This window comes from Mesoplodon mirus (assembly GCF_964341445.2).
Source record: "Mesoplodon mirus genome assembly, chromosome: 11".
Lineage (NCBI taxonomy): Eukaryota > Metazoa > Chordata > Mammalia > Artiodactyla > Ziphiidae > Mesoplodon > Mesoplodon mirus.
Window position 1 is genome coordinate 97,210,457 of NC_138987.1, and position 18,042 is coordinate 97,228,498.

At 52.1% G+C, this 18,042-nt stretch overlaps 1 protein-coding gene across 6 annotated transcripts in view; it reads left to right on the plus strand.

Moving 5' to 3' along the window:
- VWF (von Willebrand factor) overlaps window positions 1–18,042 on the plus strand; it is a 195,967-nt gene that overhangs the window by 142,513 nt on the left and 35,412 nt on the right. For all 6 annotated transcript variants that reach the window (XM_082636932.1, XM_082636933.1, XM_082636931.1 and 3 more), the window contains 13 exons: window positions 756–896; window positions 1,038–1,151; window positions 2,982–3,138; window positions 3,679–3,837; window positions 4,496–4,631; window positions 6,353–7,734; window positions 9,359–9,475; window positions 9,556–9,696; window positions 9,985–10,128; window positions 13,108–13,272; window positions 14,333–14,376; window positions 14,693–14,870; window positions 16,721–16,941. In XM_082636932.1, coding sequence (XP_082493058.1) covers window positions 756–896; window positions 1,038–1,151; window positions 2,982–3,138; window positions 3,679–3,837; window positions 4,496–4,631; window positions 6,353–7,734; window positions 9,359–9,475; window positions 9,556–9,696; window positions 9,985–10,128; window positions 13,108–13,272; window positions 14,333–14,376; window positions 14,693–14,870; window positions 16,721–16,941 — 3,099 coding nt within the window. The remainder of the gene's footprint in view (window positions 1–755; window positions 897–1,037; window positions 1,152–2,981; window positions 3,139–3,678; window positions 3,838–4,495; window positions 4,632–6,352; window positions 7,735–9,358; window positions 9,476–9,555; window positions 9,697–9,984; window positions 10,129–13,107; window positions 13,273–14,332; window positions 14,377–14,692; window positions 14,871–16,720; window positions 16,942–18,042) is intronic.

Consider the following 18,042-nt stretch of genomic DNA (forward strand, 5'->3'; position numbering starts at 1 on the left):
GGGCTGTTGGGCCATGTAAAGATCTTTGTCCCTTTGTCCATGTTTCCCAGCAAAATAGAATAAGTCACACCTCTTTGTCCTGAAGCAGGGCTCCCAATTTGTTCTAAGAGCATGGCATCTTTTCTTTTCCAGGCCAAATAGCTCCAGTTTTGTCCATGGTTCTTATGTGATTGTTTCCACCCATTCATTCATTAGTTGGTCAGGACTTGTGTCCTGCAGCCCATGATAGGTGAACATGGAATTGAGTAAGATATTATGTCAGCCCTGGTGGCATTTAGTGCTGGCCAGCCTGCTCTGAACAGGCTGCAGTTGTTTAGGTAAGGGACTCACCTGTTCACGGTCAAATAGGACTAGAACGTTCCATCCTCAGACTTCTCACACTCTCATTGGTGTAATGCTGGACCAGCTCCTCTTCTGCTCAGACCTGGGGCAGCTGATGGTCTATACTGAAGACACCAGGGCCCTGGAGGCCTAGTTGGCCATCCAAGGGACATGGGCGGGTTGCCTCTCTTTGTGAATGACCTTGGTTTCCTTAACCTTAACATGAGGTCATTGTGGAAGCCGGGAAAAGGCCTTGGCAAGGTCAAGACTTTGCTGATCACCCTGGTCTCCTTCTGCGTCTCCCTCCCTGTCCCCACCCATCCTCCTCTTCCTCAGGCGAGCCTGCCTCCCATGCTGCCTGGAACCCTTGCTTTCCTGACTCAGAGAGTTTGCTCTGAGGTTTGCAAAGCTTATGCTCCCAACTGGTCCCCCAGGAGCAGGTGTGTGGCCTGTGTGGGAATTTTGATGGCATCCAGAACAACGACCTCACCAGCAGTAGCCTCCAAGTGGAGGAAGACCCCGTGGACTTTGGGAATTCCTGGAAAGTGAGCCCGCGGTGCGCCGACACCCAGAAAGTAGGTCGGGGTCGCAGTGCGGACCGTGGGCGGTGGGTGCTATGGCTTGTGGCGGGGGCAGAGCCTGGGGAGAGGGCCTCCTGGAGCCCTTCTGGGTTGACTCTTCCGGGTCCATCTGTGTACTCCTGCCCGGTTCCCCAGGTGCCACTGGACCCATCCCCGGCCACCTGCCACAACAACGTCGCGAAGCAGGCGATGGTGGATTCCTCCTGCAGTGTCCTCACCAGCGACATTTTCCAGGAGTGCAACAGGCTGGTGAGCACGGCGGGGCCCCTGGGGGCAGGCGCTTCTGGCTGTGGATGCTTCCAGGAGCCTCAGAAATCGTCTGCAGCTGCTCACCTCTCTTGGCTTCAGGCTGCGGAACAGAAAGAATAATTGAGGGTGTATGAGGAGACCAATGCCTGGCAGATCATTTTTCTTCTGTGCAGTACATGGTTCTCTGGGCAGCCAATGCTGCTGCTCTTCCAGCCTCAGTCTTAGGGTTTGTCGCCCACAGATTATCTTGTCTCCAACATTAGAGCGGGAGTTTCCTTCTCCCACCCCCACCGTGTCTCTGGCCCTGGGCACCCTGCCGCTGCCCCCGTTCCCAGGTCTTGTCTCACGGAAAGTCTTTTCTGGTCTTCAAGCCAGATTTTGAGCCTGCATTTTATGGTTTCTTTTTGTAAGTCTTTTGTGGTTGTTTAATTTTTATTATATATTGGAATATAGTTGGTTAACAGTGCTGTGTTTTAGATGTACAGCAAAGTGATTCCCTTATACATATACATGTGTCTCTTCTTTTTCAAATTCTTTTCCCATTTAGGTGATTACAGAGTATTGAGCAGAGTTCCCTGTGCTATACAGTAGGTCCTTGTTGGTTATCTATTTTATTTTATTTAAAAATTTTTTTATTGGAATATAGTTGATTTACAATGTTGTGTTAGTTTCTGCTGTACAGCAAAGTGACTCAGTTATACATATACATAGATCCACTCTTTTTTTTTTAGATTCTATTCCCATATAGGCCATTACAGACTGTTGAGTACAGTTCCCTGTGCTCTACAGCAGGTTCTTTTTGTGTCTTTATCTCACAAGGTGACAAGGAATTCCCCAAACATGTTTCAATGCAATTTTCTCTCTATCTCTGTATGAATGTATATACGCACACCTGTGTATGTGTGGGTACATGTGTGTATATGTATATGTACACACACACGCACACACACAGCCAGGTATGCACGTATGCTGCTCCCCGGCACCTCCCTCGTGGGAGCGACTGGTTGAACACCTGTGTCTCAGCTCTTTCTGTCCATCCAGTGATTTGTAATCCCTCAGGACCCGAAGGATACTTAGGATCCCCTGGTTTGGTGGAGACCTGAGACACCTGAGCTGCAAGGGCGGAGACAGTGAGAGGGTCAGGGAAACGGGCTGTTGGGTACAGTGACTGGCTTAATGTCCGAATTCATTCTCAGCACAACTGCCCTGAAAGAGGTGGGTGTGGGGGGCACGTCTGGGGCAGCCGAAGGTGAGAGGTGGCTCCTGAGACTGAGCACAGACCGAGGGTGGGCTTCCCCTCTGGGGAGATTTAGGGTCAGAGTCCAGGAACACCGGGCCGGCCGTGGTCCAGCACACTAGCCTGTAGCATCTCAGCGAGACAGTGTGAGTGGTCCTGATGTGTTTCCTCAGTCTCTTTGCTGAGTGGAGGCCAGGAAAGAGTGTGTGTGTGTGTGTGTGTGTGTGTGTGTGTGTGGTATTTATGTAAAACACGCAGACACCCAAGAGGGTGGGAGTGGCTTATGGGGATGGATGGATGGCTGAGCAGGTACGTGGACAGATGGACAGAAAGGAATGTTCTTTTGAAAACTTCTCAGGCACATCTCTTCTAGGAGAGGCTGGCAGGGTTGCTTTTCTCCCCTTTTCTTGCTGGACTCCACGTAAGAACGTAGGATTTCTGCCTTTTCACCCATTCCCTCCTTGGGACCATTGCCTCACATCTTTCCTTCTGCCTGGAGCCCCTGTCCCTCCTCTGGCCACTGGAACATCCACGCCCAGACCAAGAGCCAGGGTCCCCAAGTGCAGCCCAGGCCACCTGCGTCTCCCTCGCAGGTGGACCCTGAGCCATACCTGGATGTTTGCATCTACGACACCTGTTCCTGCGAGTCCGTCGGGGACTGTGCCTGCTTCTGCGACACCGTCGCTGCCTACGCCCACATGTGTGCCCGGCACGGCGAGGTGGTGGCCTGGAGGACGGCCACGTTGTGCCGTGAGTCCTGCTGTCCCTCGTGGTCCCAGACACGCCCCTCCCCCCTCACGCATCTAGACCTTGGGACCTTGGGGGGTGAGGAAGGGCACCTTGGCCGGGGAGAAGACAGAGACCCATGCGGGGGTGATGGCCGAGGCTGAAGGGGGTTAGGGCATGCATGGGCGTGAGGAGGCATGGGACTGAAGACAGCGATGGGGAGGGATTCCGGGAAATGGAGAAGGGGGAGCAGTGACGAAGAGAAGAAGGTGGTCAGAGTGTCTGTGATTAGACACGATCACATTTGTCATGGCGGTCAAGCGGCTCCGACATTTATGTTGCGTCTTCCTTCCTGCATGTAAGTGGCTGATCATTTCTATAAGGAAAATGGATTCAGAACCACTAGGTCCCTGGCCCAGGGGCTCTCAGAGCCTAGACACCTCTCACGTGGGTGACTCCGTAGTTCCCCAGTACCATCATCCCCTCCTTGGGGCCGTCTGTCTGGGGTTGCCCAGGGTTGCCCGGCGCTTTAGTAACGGTCCTGCCTGTTTGGGGTCTGCACAGCCCAGAACTGCGAGGAACGGAACCTGCGGGAGAGCGGGCACCAGTGTGACTGGCGTTACAACAGCTGTGCCCCCGCCTGTCCCGTCACGTGCCAGCACCCTGAGCCGCTGGCCTGCCCCGTGCAGTGTGTGGAGGGCTGTCACGCACACTGCCCTCCGGGTGAGGCCCTGGCCCCTGTGGGGAAGGGGTGCGGGGCTGGGACGGTCCTCAGAAAAGCTGGCTCTCTGCACTGCTGCTTCTCGGCCTCGCCTGGTGGCGCCCTGTCCCCAGCCCCACTACCCTAGGTCGTGTTTCCATGTCCTTCCACCAAAGCCAGGCCAGCTGTGGTTTTTGTCAAGCTGAGCTCCCATGCAATGCTTCTGGGGTCTATTTATGGGCGTATCATCTAGAGCAGCACTTTCTGGTAGAACTTTCTTCAGTGCTGGGAAAGTTCTATTCAAATGTGGCTCGTGTGTCTGAGGAATTGAATGTTCAATTTTATTGAACGTTACTTAATGGAGACTTAAATGTAACCAGCCACACGTGGTTACTGGCTACAGTATTGGATAGCACACATCTAGAATTATCAGATATCTGCGTCGGTGGAGGAGTAAAAGTACCCTTGGAGATAAGATTTGCTTTGTCCTGGGGTTTGGAGGAGGCGAGGTGGGGGAAGGAACACCCCCTCCTAATTTTTCAGAAAGAAGGATGCTCCCTAAGCGGTGAGGGGACCCTTGGGGGAGGCAGGCAGAGCTGGGACAGGCCTTTTAGTGCAAGGAGAGTCTTCCTTGTGGGAAAGGTGGGAACTTTGGCTCCTAACGAGAGGCTTCTCATGCAGGGAAAATCTTGGATGAGCTTTTGCAGACCTGCGTCAAACCTGAAGACTGCCCTGTATGCGAGGTGGCCGGCCGGCGCTTAGCCCCTGGGAAGAAGATCACCTTGAACCCCGGGGACCCTGAGCACTGCCAGATTTGGTAAAACAGTCCCCCTGGTTGTCCGAAGTGATGGGTCCTACTGTCTAACCTGGAGTCCTGCCCAGAAGTGTCGGTTTGGGGAAGAATGTCCCGTTCTTACTTACTTTGCTTCTCTGTCTTTGAGGACAGGCTATATTTCTTTTCCAGGAAATACCTCTCAGGAGATTTAGGTTTTCTACCTCTTCTTGCTGAAGGAAGGACGTGGTCTCTTCTTATCCTAGATGACTAGAGGTGGCATCTAGTCTGGGGACAGGCATCTATGGAAGCCAGATTTCTTTTTTAACGGAGGTAGGGATGCAGGGGAAGAAGAGAGGTGGAGCCCCTAACTCTGCAGTGGGGCACAGATACCTCGGGCCATAGCCAAGGTCCCAGGATGCGGCTCTTGTAGCTGGGAGTCACGGGTCGCTGCCCCCTGGCTCCCACCGGGGTTGAAGGAGAAGGTTCTAGCCTGGGTCTCTGCCACAGGCAGCTTGATTTCTCCTGTGGTCTGGCAGAGGCTGCCACTTTCCAGGACACTGGTGAAAGAGAGAAGTGACCAGGGGATTGGAAATTTGGCCTGGCGGGGTGAGAATTTGTGTGGGGGGCTTGGGGCTGGGTGTGGAGCATAGTTAGACCCTGGCACATGATGGGTGTAAACGGTGGGTCCATTGCAAGAAAGAATGAGTGAGTCACTGTCTTTGTCTAACATCCTGGAGACCCCTGTATACCACTCCCAATACTTTATTCTGCCAGATAAAGCTGGGATTTTGAATCTTTATTCATCTCTCTGAAATGATTTTACTCCAGTTTTCCTCTCTTCCTTAAGGCCCAACATGTTAACATAGTACAGAATTCATGCAGCTTAAATTCTGTTGTAATAACTACTGAAAAGCATTCTTTTTTTTGTTGCCATATGCGGGCCTCTCACTGTTGTGGCCTCTCCCGTTGTGGAGCACAGGCTCCGGATGCGCAGGCTCAGCGGCCATGGCTCACGGGCCCAGCCACTCCGCGGCACATGAGATGTTCCTGGACTGGGGCACGAACCCATGTCCCCTGCATCGGCAGGCGGACTCTCAACCACTGCGCCACCAGGGAAGCCCAAGCCTTTATCTTTGATAGAACATTTATAAGTTCTGGTCAGCATCAATATTTTAGAGCACTATTTGTCTTTGGAGATATTTGGGAGAAGGCTTGGATTATAATTAAATATTTATGTTGCTAGAGACATAGGTTGAAAATAAACCTACTTTGAATGGCTGTGTGGATTGCTAAGAAAGAAGAAAGATTCTTTTTCAGGTCCTAGGGTGGGTGAAAGCTTGGCTTTCAAGGGGATCAAAACTCAAGGAAGGGCTTCCCTGGTGGCTCAGTGGTTGAGAGTCCGCCTGCCAATGCAGGGGACACGGGTCCCTGCCCCGGTCCGGGAAGATCCCACATGCCGCAGAGTGGCTGGGCCCGTGAGCCATGGCCGCTGAGCCTGCGTGTCCGGAGCCTATGCTCCGCCACGGGAGAGGCCACAACGGTGAGAGACCCGCGTATCGCAAAAAAAAAAACCAACTCAAGGGAAGTGTGTGTGTGTGTGTGTGTGTGTGTGTGTGTGTGTGTGTGTAGGGGGGCTGCTTGGGGACTATGTTAAACACGGTGTCTCTCTCGAGTGGGGAGTGTTCCTTGGGGGCTCGGGTTCAGTGGGCTGGGAAGTGCCCAGAGGTTCTTCCTGAACCATTTCTGTCTCTCCCCTCTTGTAGTCACTGTGATGGTGTCAGCCTCACCTGTGAAGCCTGCCGGGAACCGGGAGGCCTGGTGGTGCCCCCCACAGAAGGCCCGGTCGACCTCACCACCCCGTACGTGGAGGACACGCCGGAGCCGCCCCTGCACGACTTCTTCTGCAGCAAACTCCTGGACCTGGTCTTCCTGCTGGACGGCTCCTCCAAGCTGTCCGAGGCCGACTTCGAGACGCTGAAGGCGTTCGTGGTGGGTGTGATGGAGCGTCTGCACATCTCCCAGAAGCGCATCCGCGTGGCCGTGGTGGAGTACCATGACGGCTCCCACGCCTACATCGCACTGCAGGACCGGAAGCGGCCGTCGGAGCTGCGGCGCATCGCCGGGCAGGTGAAGTACGCGGGCAGTGAGGTGGCCTCCACCAGCGAGGTCTTGAAGTACACGCTCTTCCAGATTTTCAGCAAGGTGGACCGGCCTGAGGCCTCCCGCGTGGCCCTGCTGCTCACGGCCAGCCAGGAGCCCCCCAGGCTGGCCCGGAACTTGGTCCGCTACGTCCAGGGCCTGAAGAAGAAGAAGGTCGTCATGGTCCCCGTGGGCATCGGGCCCCACGCCAGCCTCAGGCAGATCCGCCTCATCGAGAAGCAGGCCCCCGAGAACAAAGCCTTTGTGCTCAGTGGCGTGGACGAGCTGGAGCAGCGGAGGGACGAGATCATCAGCTACTTCTGCGACCTCGCCCCCGAAGCGCCTGCCCTCACGCAGCGGCCGCTCATGGCCCAGGTCCCCACGGTGCCGGAGCCCCCAGGGACTTCGACGCTGCCACCCAGGAGGAGGAGCTCCGTGGTCCTGGATGTGGCATTCCTCCTGGAAGGGTCGGACAGCGTGGGTGAGGCCAACTTCAACAGGAGCACAGAGTTCTTGGAGGAAGTGATCCGGCAGATGGACGTGGGCCGGGACGGTGTCCATGTCTCGGTGCTGCAGTACTCATACGTGGTGACCGTGGAGCACTCCTTCAGAGAGGAGCAGTCCAAGGAGGAGGTCCTGCGGCGGCTGCGGGAGATCCGCTACCGGGGTGGCAACCAGACCAACACCGGGCTGGCCCTGCAGTACCTGTCGGAGCACAGCTTCTCGGCCAGCCAGGGGGACCGGGGGCAGGCGCCCAACCTGGTCTACATGGTCACGGGAAGCCCGGCCTCAGACGAGATCAGGCGGATGCCCGGAGACATCCAGGTGGTGCCCATCGGAGTGGGGCCTCGCGTGGACGTGCCGGAGCTGGAGAAGATCGGCTGGCCCCAGGCCCCCATCTTCATCAAGGACTTCGAGACGCTCCCCCGAGAGGCTCCTGACCTGGTGCTGCAGAGATGCTGCTCCGGAGAGGGGCTGCATCTCCCCACCCCCGCCCCCATCCCAGGTATGCGGGCGCCTTGCATGGGGGCGAGGACTTGGGGGCACTGTGGGCGGCCTTGGTGGAGACGCGGTTCGCAGGTTCAGATCTGGCTTCCCTGCTCTGTGCCTTTGGTGAGACCCCTGCCTTCAGAGTGTCTGTGTTTCCTCACCTCCCGGGCAGGAGCAGCACCTGTGATCTTTTTTGTGGGGGAAGGATCTTTTCTTATTGTCTGAGTTTGAAAATGCAAAGGTAATGCAAGCTTATTATTAAGATTTAAGCAAAACCAGGATATGGAGTAAAAAAAATACAAGTCCTACTTTACCATATAGCCTCATCCCCACCCAATTCCACTCCCTGCCTTGGAGGTAACCTGTTAAATTTGGCGACTATCAGCTTTTTTACCACACTGGGTGGATAAAATTTTTCTCAGCACCTGACATTCTTCGGGGCAAGGCCAGGAAGTCCAGTAGATTCTGGAGCCGGGCTGCCTTAGTTTGAATCTCACCTCTGGCGCCTACGAGCTGGGTAATTTTTGCAATTATTTTGGTAATAATTTTGGGGTAATTTTGGGCAAGTACCTCTGTGTCCGTCAGTCTCCTCATCTGTAAAATGGTGGTGACAGGAGTACTTGTAATACGCTTAGAGCAGTACCCAGTACTTAGCAAGTGCTCAAAAATGACTTAACTCCACTGCTGTTATTATTACCTCTTAACTGATACTAACGATGCATCACTTCCTAGCTCTTTAACATCTTTACTTGGTGTGGCTGGGACCACCCCAGAGTCACTGGTCTTCTTTTACGGTCTCTTGATCCCCATACTCGCTTTCCGTGCCTTTTTTTTTTTTTTTTTTGGCGGAGCGTGGGTCTCTCACTGTTGTGGCCTCTCCCGTGGCGGAGCACAGGCTCCGGATGCGCAGGCTCAGCGGCCATGGCTCACGGGCCCAGCCGCTGCGCAGCATGTGGGATCTTCCTGGACCAGGGCACGAACCCGTGTCCCCCGCATCGGCAGGCGGACTCTCAACCACTGCCCCACCAGGGAAGCCCTGTACCTTTTTTTCTTTGTTTTTGTTTTCATCAGAGCCACAGATTTATCTAAATTCTCGTGCTATTTCAGTAATAGCATCATCAAATCTCAGAACGGTGTTTGGGCCAGAGTTTGTTTCCTCACTGCGATTGTGACACTGTCCCCAAACATTAACATGAGCTTTAGGCATTTTTAATCGGTTCACCTTCTAGCTCCTTGCGTGCCCCGTGGGACCTGAGGACGCACAAGCCCACCTTCCAGGGATGTGCTGCTCCGTTTCCTTTTGTCACCTGCCTGTTTTCTGCTCCAGTATTTCACTCAGTTCTAGAAGAGTTGCAGCCCCCGAAATGGAGGGAGAGGATGCCTCTTGCTTCCATCTGTAGCATTTAAACTGCCTTTGGGTGGAGTTGGAGTCTCCCCAGTGCCTCCAAACCCGGGGACTCACGGCCCCCTTCCCTGCTGCCTGGCGCCAGCTGCCGAGGTGCAGAGCTGGGGGACACGCCTCCCCTTTGTGGCACCGCGTGGTCGGCGGCGCCCTGCTCACCCGCTGAGTGTGCATCTGCTGCAGGGGCCTGGTGCCGGTCCCCCACAGCCCTGGTTGCTCCCCTCTGCTCTCCTTGCAGACTGCAGCCAGCCCGTGGATGTGGTCCTCCTCCTGGACGGCTCCTCCAGCTTTCCAGCTTCTTACTTTGACGAAATGAAGAATTTTGCCAAGGCTTTCATCTCAAAAGCCAATATAGGTGAGTGAGGGGCCCGAAGGGGCGCTTTCAGGGGCTCTTCCTGATTCAAACTGTGGCTTCTGTGCTTCCTCTCCTGTCAGGCCCTCAGCTCACCCACGTGTCGGTGCTCCAGTATGGAAACATCACCACCGTCGACGTGCCGTGGACCGTGCCCCTGGAGAAAACCCACTTACTGAGCCTCGTGGACCACATGCAGCAGGAGGGAGGCCCCAGCCAAATCGGTAACGCACTGGCAGGCTGGGGTGCAGGGGCCGCGTCTGGCCCCAGTTCCCGGCATAAGTGACCGGTTAACCCCGGCCGGCCCCTTGGCTCCTGGGCCTTAGTTTTCTTCCCTGTAAACCAAGGGCCAAGGAGCTCTTCCCGATCTCACTTGTGTGTGAGACTCTCTGAGTCTCTGAGTTACTCCATTTCGATGACCTAAGGCTGCTCCTGGAGACAGGATGCTCAGCCGGCCTCACACCCACCTTCCCCGCGTCAGGACTGACTGTGTGGCCCGTTCTCTATTCCAGGGGACGCGTTGGGCTTTGCGGTGCGCTACGTCACGTCCCAAATCCACGGTGCCAGGCCTGAAGCCTCGAAGGCGGTGGTCATCCTGGTCATGGGCACTTCCATGGACTCAGTGGATGCGGCTGCCGCTGCCGCCAGATCCAACCGTAAGTGTCCGGGGTGCAGTCCTGCGCCCGCAAACTGCTAGTGGGTTCAGAGAGGGTGGCGGTTACTTTCCAATGTCCTGGCTGATTTTGAAAACTTAATACCCACATGGGGCCTGGTTTCAAACAGCGGGAAATTGCCCAATCCCTGTGTTATTTGGAAACCAAGCAGTAATAAATGTGTGTTTATCCTTCATTGGTCTGCATGCTTTCAACTGTAACTTTTTTTTTTATAAATGTATTTTATTTATTTACTTATTTATTTATGGCTGCGTTGGGTCTTCGTTGCTGCACACGGGCTTTCTCTAGTTGTGGCGAGCGGGGGCTAGTCTTCGTTGCGTGCGTGGGCTTCTCACTGTGGTGGCTTTTCTTGTTGCAGAGCACGGGCTCTAGGCGTGCGGGCTTCAGTAGTTGTGACACGCAGGCTCAGTAGTTGTGGCTCGAAGGCTCTAGACCGCAGGCTCAGTAGTTGTGGCGCATGGGCTTAGTTGCTCTGCGGCATGTGGGATCTTCCCGGGCCAGGGATCAAACCCGTGTCCCCTGCATTGGCAGGTGGATTCTTAACCACTGTGCCACCAGGGAAGACCTTGACTGTAACTTTTAACTTCTCCAAATATTCCCTCTGTGTTCAGGGCTGAGTCATACCCCCGCGCCTGTGGTGTCCTTAGCCTCTCTCCACTCTGAGGCTGGAGTGATTCATTTTGGGGCTTTGAGAGCCATCGGAGACCTTCCTGTATTCTGAGCCCCTGTCCAGTACCAGCCTAAAAGGCTCGGGGGGGCAGGATGGACAGGAGACCAAGGCTGCTGCTTTAGGAAGGGGACGGATGCAGGTGTGCTTGAGCCTCGGTGCCTTATGAGAGCTTGTGCTGTGAGCAGCAACAGCACGTGAGCCGGGGCAGGCAGTGCCGCACTGGTGGGGGGCTGGGTGAGTGGGATGACATGACATGACACCTTCCTGTGCCCCCTGGAGAGTGGCTCATCTTTCAAAACCCCACTATGTCTTTCCTCTGGTGTCTTCCCGAGAGTTATTCACTCCCTTTTCTGTACGATTGGAACTACTCAAAATGTGCAAACCACATTGTTTTTATGTTATATATCTGTTTCTTGCATAAACTAGGGATTCTTTGAAGGCATGGGCAAAATCTTGCTTATTTTTGTATCGTCTATGCATGATGCACAAAATAGGTGGCCATTTAACGTTTGTTAAATGAATGAATGTGACCTATTGATGAAACCTATTATTTTATGGAAAAGGACCCTGAAAGGGAAAGGATGTATGTTGGGGTGATACAACCAGCTTAGAAAAGCTGAAAAGCTGCTAGCAGAAAATCAGCTCTAATCTTAAGCAAACTGCAAATACCTAGAACTTTCTGGAGAACTAATTGAGGTAATTTTATGATGGAGACTTTTCTCCTTTAGTATCAAGAATCCAAAGAAAGACTTTCATCGAGAAAGGAAGCAGCTGTGGTCTGGAGGAAACAGACATGATCCAGGGCGCATCACTGAACCATTCAAAGCATGTTTCTCACCTATAGATGCACGTACCCCAGGCTAAGCCCTGTGACTGACATTTTCTCTTCTCTTCTTACACTCACCTCCTGGGTGGTCTCATTCTGTGTCATTCATCTAGATACATTTATGCATGATTGACTTAAGAATTCCTATCTCCAGTCTGCATTAGGAATTAGAACATCTCCACCTAGATGTTCTAACAAGCGACTCAGCATAAACTGAATTACTGACTTTCACATCCAAATCTCCTCTTCTTTTTTTTTTTTTTGCGGTACACGGGCCTCTCACTGTTGTGGCCTCTCCCATTGCGGAGCACAGGCTCCAGACGCGCACGCTAGGCCCAGCGGCCATGGCTCACAGGCCCAGCCGCTCCGCGGCATGTGGGATCTTCCTGGACCGGGGCACAAACCCGTGTCCCCTGCATCGGCAGGCGGACTCTTAACCACTGCGCCACCAGGGAAGCCCAAATCTCCTCTTCTTACAGTCTTTCCCATCTTAGAAAAATGGCAGTTCCATCCTTCCAGTTGCTCAGGTCAAAAACCTCAGCATCCTTAATTCCTCTTTTTCTCTCCTACGTCCATCCAATCCATCAACAAACTATAGTGCCGTCTTCAAAATACCCTGAGAGTGCCACCATGGCCTATCACCTACATACCACCTCCACCACTGTCTCCTACTTCAAGCCCCCATCATCTCTCACCTGGATTACTGTAATAGCTTTCTACCTGGAACAGCTTTCTACCAGCTTCCATCCTTGCCCCCTGGAGTTCATAATCAGCAGAGCAGCCGCAGTGACCCTTTAAACACTGAAGTCAGCTTTACCCATGTCACTTCTCTGCTCTCAAGTCTCGGCTGGCCCCCATTTCATTCAGAGAACATGTTTAGTCCTTCCCGTGGCCTCTGAAGCTCTGCACGATCTGTGTCCCTCTCCTGCTTTCTCTGCTCCAGCCTCCCTGGACTATGCAGTCAATTTTCTGCCCCAGGGCCTTTGCACTCACTGTCTCTGTGCTCGGGATGTCCTCTTGGCTCCTTCTGTCCTTCATCTTTTCACTGCACACATCTCCAACCATCCTGTATGAAACAATAACCCTCACCCCTACCCTTGTAACGCTTATCCTCCTTACCCCATTTTGTTTTTTTCCTAAGCACTTATCCAGGTCTGAAATACTAGATGTTTACTTACTTGTGTGTGTGCTGTCTGTCTCTCCGCAGTGTAAGCTCCATGAGGTCAGGACTTGATCTGCTTGGTTTACAGCATCCTCACTGCTTAGAACAGTACCTGACACAGAGCAGGAGCTCACTGACGTTTGTTGATTGACTGAATGCCCTCCTCACAGGGTCGGTGTGAGTGGCCAGTTTGGAAAACATGAGGCTCCATGCACACGCTGGGTGTAGCTTCAGGCCAGCGCATGTTGAGCCCACCTGACCAAAGGTTGACACAGACCCTTTCTTGCTCCTCTGTAACCCTAGGAGTGGCAGTGTTCCCCATCGGAATTGGAGATGGGTATGACTTGGCCCAGCTGAGGATCTTGGCGGGCCCAGGGGCCAGCTCCAACGTAGTGCAGCTCCAGCGGATCGAAGACCTTCCCACCATGGTCGCCCTGGGCAATTCCTTTCTCCACAAGCTGTGCTCTGGTGAGTCTTGGGTTGTTTTTCTTATCCCCCTCAAAACAGAAACAAAAGCAACCAAACCCATCTAGAGACTCAAAGGTTCACATATACAAGATTTGGCCTTGAAGTAAGTTTGTTTTATAGGCCGGGACCTGTAAGTTTCTACTCGTGGAAGGTCGTAAGGCAAACCTCCAAGGGGTTACCAGAAAGTTCCCTGTGTATAGACCTCCTTCCATCCTTACTGTCCGTGCTAACTTGAGCACAGGGCTCTTGGACAAAGAAATGGAAGACAGAGGCAGGGAACTCCAACATCCTTAGATCATGGACCTCTTCCCCATGCCCTGCACTCACCGTCAGCATGGGTATAAAGGGCTTTAGAAAAGCAACAGGGATTTATCGTATAGCACGAGGAATTACATCCAATATCTTGTAATAATCTATAATGGAAGATAATCTGAAAAAAAATAACAGTCCCTTTGCTGTACACCTGAAACTAACACAATATTGTAAATCAACTATACTTCAATAAAATACGAAACTGAAAAGGTTAGAAAAAAAAAGAAATTATCATAACATAGAACATAACATCAAACTACCATAGTTTAAGTTGATTTAAGGTTGGAAGCTTTTTATTTTTTTACCATACATGCTTTTTTTAAAACCTGGTTTTATATATTTTCCTAATGTAATTAGCTGTGAGTCTAAAACCTACTACAGAGTTATTGCCCTTTCTTGCTAGATGATAGCTCTCTGGGTAGGAATCTTGATCTCTTTTAAGTTTTCAGCCTCTTGCTGCATTTTCCTCCTCTCACTAGGCACTGACCTATATACAAAAGAGGACAAGGAGATATTGATTGTGGTTGTTGCCATATTACCACTGTTATGTCACTGTAATGACTACTAGCCACAAAGCACCACGGAAGGATGTCCTCCTAATCTCCTGTACCTGCATCCTCACTGCTAAACCCACGCACGTTCTTTTCAGAGTTAATCCAGCTTCAAGGACCAGCCAGGTAGCCGAGTGAATGGCTCGGAATTTCTGGATGGTGGGTGGGAACAGAGATCTTGCTTGTGTCTGTTTCAGGGTTCATCAGTGTTTGCATGGATGAGGACGGGAATGAGAGGAGGGTACGTTCATTTCCGTTGACTTTGAAGGAAAGATCAGGAATGTATATTTGGGGCCCTCGTTCCCCTGGTGAACTTTTCCTCCTTTGGTCTGGGTCCAGTTCTCCCTCTTACCATTATAGCCTTTTTTTTTTTTTTTTTTAATTTTGGTTGTGCTTGGGGTGGATCCACCTGTAAATCCTATGTTCTGTATCCTGTCTCCTTGCCATTTAGGCCCAAGGCCTAGTTAGTCTCTATGTTTTCCAAGGGGGTCAGTTGCCTGGTGGATGTTGAAGTGCCTCATTCCATTCCCTGCCTGAACCTGGTTCTTTCTCTGCAGCCCGGGGACATCTGGACCTTGCCGGATCGGTGCCACACGGTGACCTGCCTGCCAGATGGCCAGACCTTGCTGAATAGTCACCGGGTCAACTGTGACCAGCAGCTGCAGCCTTCCTGCCCCAACAGCCAGTCCCCGATCAGGGTGGAAGAGGCCTGTGGCTGCCGCTGGACCTGCCCCTGTGAGTTCTCTGCTTCTCCAGCTTGGACGGTGTTCAAGGCGCAGTGCTTTTCGCTTGGCCGTGCAGAGAGGTAGACCAGAAGCCCGTTTCCCCCTGCACCCACGTTCCCTCCCTCTCGTGACCTCGGGACGTGTTTCCGTTCAGCCCCAGGGCTCCCTGTTCCCTTCCTGTGCCTTTTGGAGGGCACTTCCCCAGATAATGCATAGCCAGAAGGAAGAATTGATTTTCTGAGGTCAGTGCTCAGCTTGGCTGTTGACGAGTCACCCTTAGGGGGTCTAGGCAGTGCAGGTACAGCGGTGGGAGAGAAGACCCCAGGAAGCTCCCGCATCATACCTGTAGGTGTTTGAGCGTTGGATGCAGGGTGTACCATCACGGTGGCCTGGTTTAAGAGGGGGACATAGTCAATGCCATCACATGCAGACCTATGGGGAGCATTCATCTGTGGGGTGGGCTAGCCCTCTGTCTCATGGTTGGGAGAAATGTTTGCTTATGGCGATCCCTGCTCAGTAGTGGGTGGATCAAGATGATTATGATGAACAGACACAACTTGTGGGCTGAAGTCAAAACTGTATCTTGTATCTCACTCTCCCTTTAGAATTTATTGAGTGGGATAAATTTCCTTTTTGCCTGGATGAGAACTCTACCAGACCTCATATCGTTTCTGTTTATTTATAAAGAGTTCTGTGGTTGCTTTAAGTCGTCAAACACAGTCTTAATTTGGTAACTAGATGCCCACTCTCGGGTAATAATCAAGACTTGGAACTTGAGTTAGAGTTGAAACACCTCCCTAATCCCTGTGTGGGCTCCTGGCCTCTGGGAAAGGGGTGTAGTCAGCCTCCCTCCAGCTTGGAGTCTGGAGAGGGAGGAGGTGGAAGTGGCTTCTCAAAGTTCTTATGTGACTGGTGGTTCTGTGCGGGGCCCTGCACTCACTGGCCTGGCAGGTGTTGAAGGCAGCAGCTTTTTCTTACCAGCTCTCAGGAGTGGTCCTTTGATATCAGCTGCATATTCTATATTCTTTCGCTGTCTGCTGCTTCACCCTGCCATCCTTCTGGGTTTTTTGTTTTGTTTTGTTAGTTTTTTTGGTTTATTCATTTGTTTGTTTTTGCATCCAACCCCTCATAGGCCCTCTTTCTCTCTCTCTTTTGACGTCCTCCTTACTGTGTAGCAGAAGTTCTCTTAGGATCCCCTTTTTTTTTTTTTTTTTTTGCGGTACGCAGGCCTCTCACTGTTGCGGCCCCTCCCGTTGCGGAGCACAGGCTCCGGACGCACAGGCTCAGCGGCTGTGGCTCACGGGCCCAGCCGCTCCGTGGCATGTGGGATCTTCCCGGACCGGGGCACGAACCCGTGTCCCCTGCATCGGCAGGCGGACTCTCAACCACTGCGCCACCAGGGAAGCCCAGGATCACTTTTAGAACAACCCTGGGCCATCATTCCTCTGTAGACCCTACACAGAATACACGTAATGTAGTTTCAGAACTGCTAACCAATACCTTTATGAGAAACAAATCTACTAACTAGAGTACACATTTGTGCACAATTCCTTTTGTCTTCAGCCTTTGGGTATATAGTAAATTTTTCCCCAAAGTTATTTAGGCTGGTTTCCCCCCTCCCTTCTGTGTACTTACGTTATTCTTTTCATTGTATCCGTTTGTATTCCATTTTGAATTCTCCTTACTGCCATCCGAGCTGATTCTCTTTGTTGTCTGTATGTGAAGCGTTCACATGGTTTTCAGTGTCAGGAGTCTGTGGAAAGATGTACTCGCAAGTCTCCCTATCAGTCCAAAGAGCGCAGAGGAGGCCGGAGAGGAAGTCTGGACAGGTCACGTCCATCCTTTGCTCTCTCCGTCCAGGCGTCTGCACTGGCAGCTCTACTCGGCACATCGTGGCCTTTGATGGACGGCACTTCAAGCTGGCTGGCAACTGCTCGCACGTCTTATTTCACAACAAGGAGCAAGACCTGGAGGTGCTGCTCCATAACGATGCCTGCAGCGCCGGGGCAAGGCAGGCCTGCATGAAGTCCATCGAGCTGAAACATAACGGTGTCTCGGTTGAGCTCCGCAGCAACATGGAGGTAGGAGGTGCTTTCTGTGAGTCCCGTAATGTGGCAGCGGCAGACCCTTGGGGAGGCCACATGGACCCGGTGGCAGTTGGTTTTAGCTGGTGCTCCTGTTGGGGACTCGGCCTCCTGCCCTGTGAGCAGAGCGCCACCTTTGTAGGAGGGGCTCATTGCTATCTTCCTCGTGGTGTAATTTCGTGTCGTTTTGGGTCCAGATTTGGAAGAAAGGGTCCGTTTTCGATAGCATGACTTTGTGAATGCAGTGCCAGTTTCTGGCCCTGGTAGAAGAACGGGGGTGACACCAGGCTGTTTGCCCAGGAGGCATTATGTGCCCTGTACCCAGGGCCTGTGAACCTTCCAAAGGAAAATAGTTAGGGCCTATGAAAATATTCTGGGCCCAAACAAAATGTGTGGACCCAAGATTCAAAAAGAAAACTGCCAAACTGATAAAAAATAAATGTTTGATTCGATGTTTACAAGAGGTTGCTTTATGCCAACTTCTTTACACGTTCATTTAGAAATCGTAAATATTTCATTACGTGAAAGCAGCTTATGGGTTAGATGTTCTCCTCTTGCAAGAATTCTTGAACGTGCACAGTGATTGCTGACAAATCACAGCTTGTCATATATTAAATGAGTAGCTCATAGGCAAAAATATAAAAATCAAAAGGATAAAAAGCCTTCTAAAATTTTTACAGCAAAAATTATATTCACTGTGGGATGTGAGTATATTTTAATAGGTTTGATAAGATATATTGTGGGACCTCCAAAGAGCTAGTCAATCAAATCAAATCAAATCTTAAAGTAGTCCTATGAGATGCTCCTGGAGATAGGGCACTGACCAGTTGGCGAATAAACAACTTCCCCAGCTTTTCTTGAGGCGTCATCTTCCCTGTCGAGTGACTCAAGTTTCCTCTTAATCCCTGGGCTTTCGGGTTCCAGATGCATGGCCGTCTGTTCAGTGTTACAAGAGTCCACTCTTTTGCCAAGCTCTGCAAAGCTCCTTTGTCTTTGAAGAGCTGCTGGCAAATGACCGGGTTTGTGGATAACAGTGGACTTGAGTGGGGTGAATGTGTAGGAACTGTCAGGAACTTTGGAAAGTGGCTAAGAGTGAAA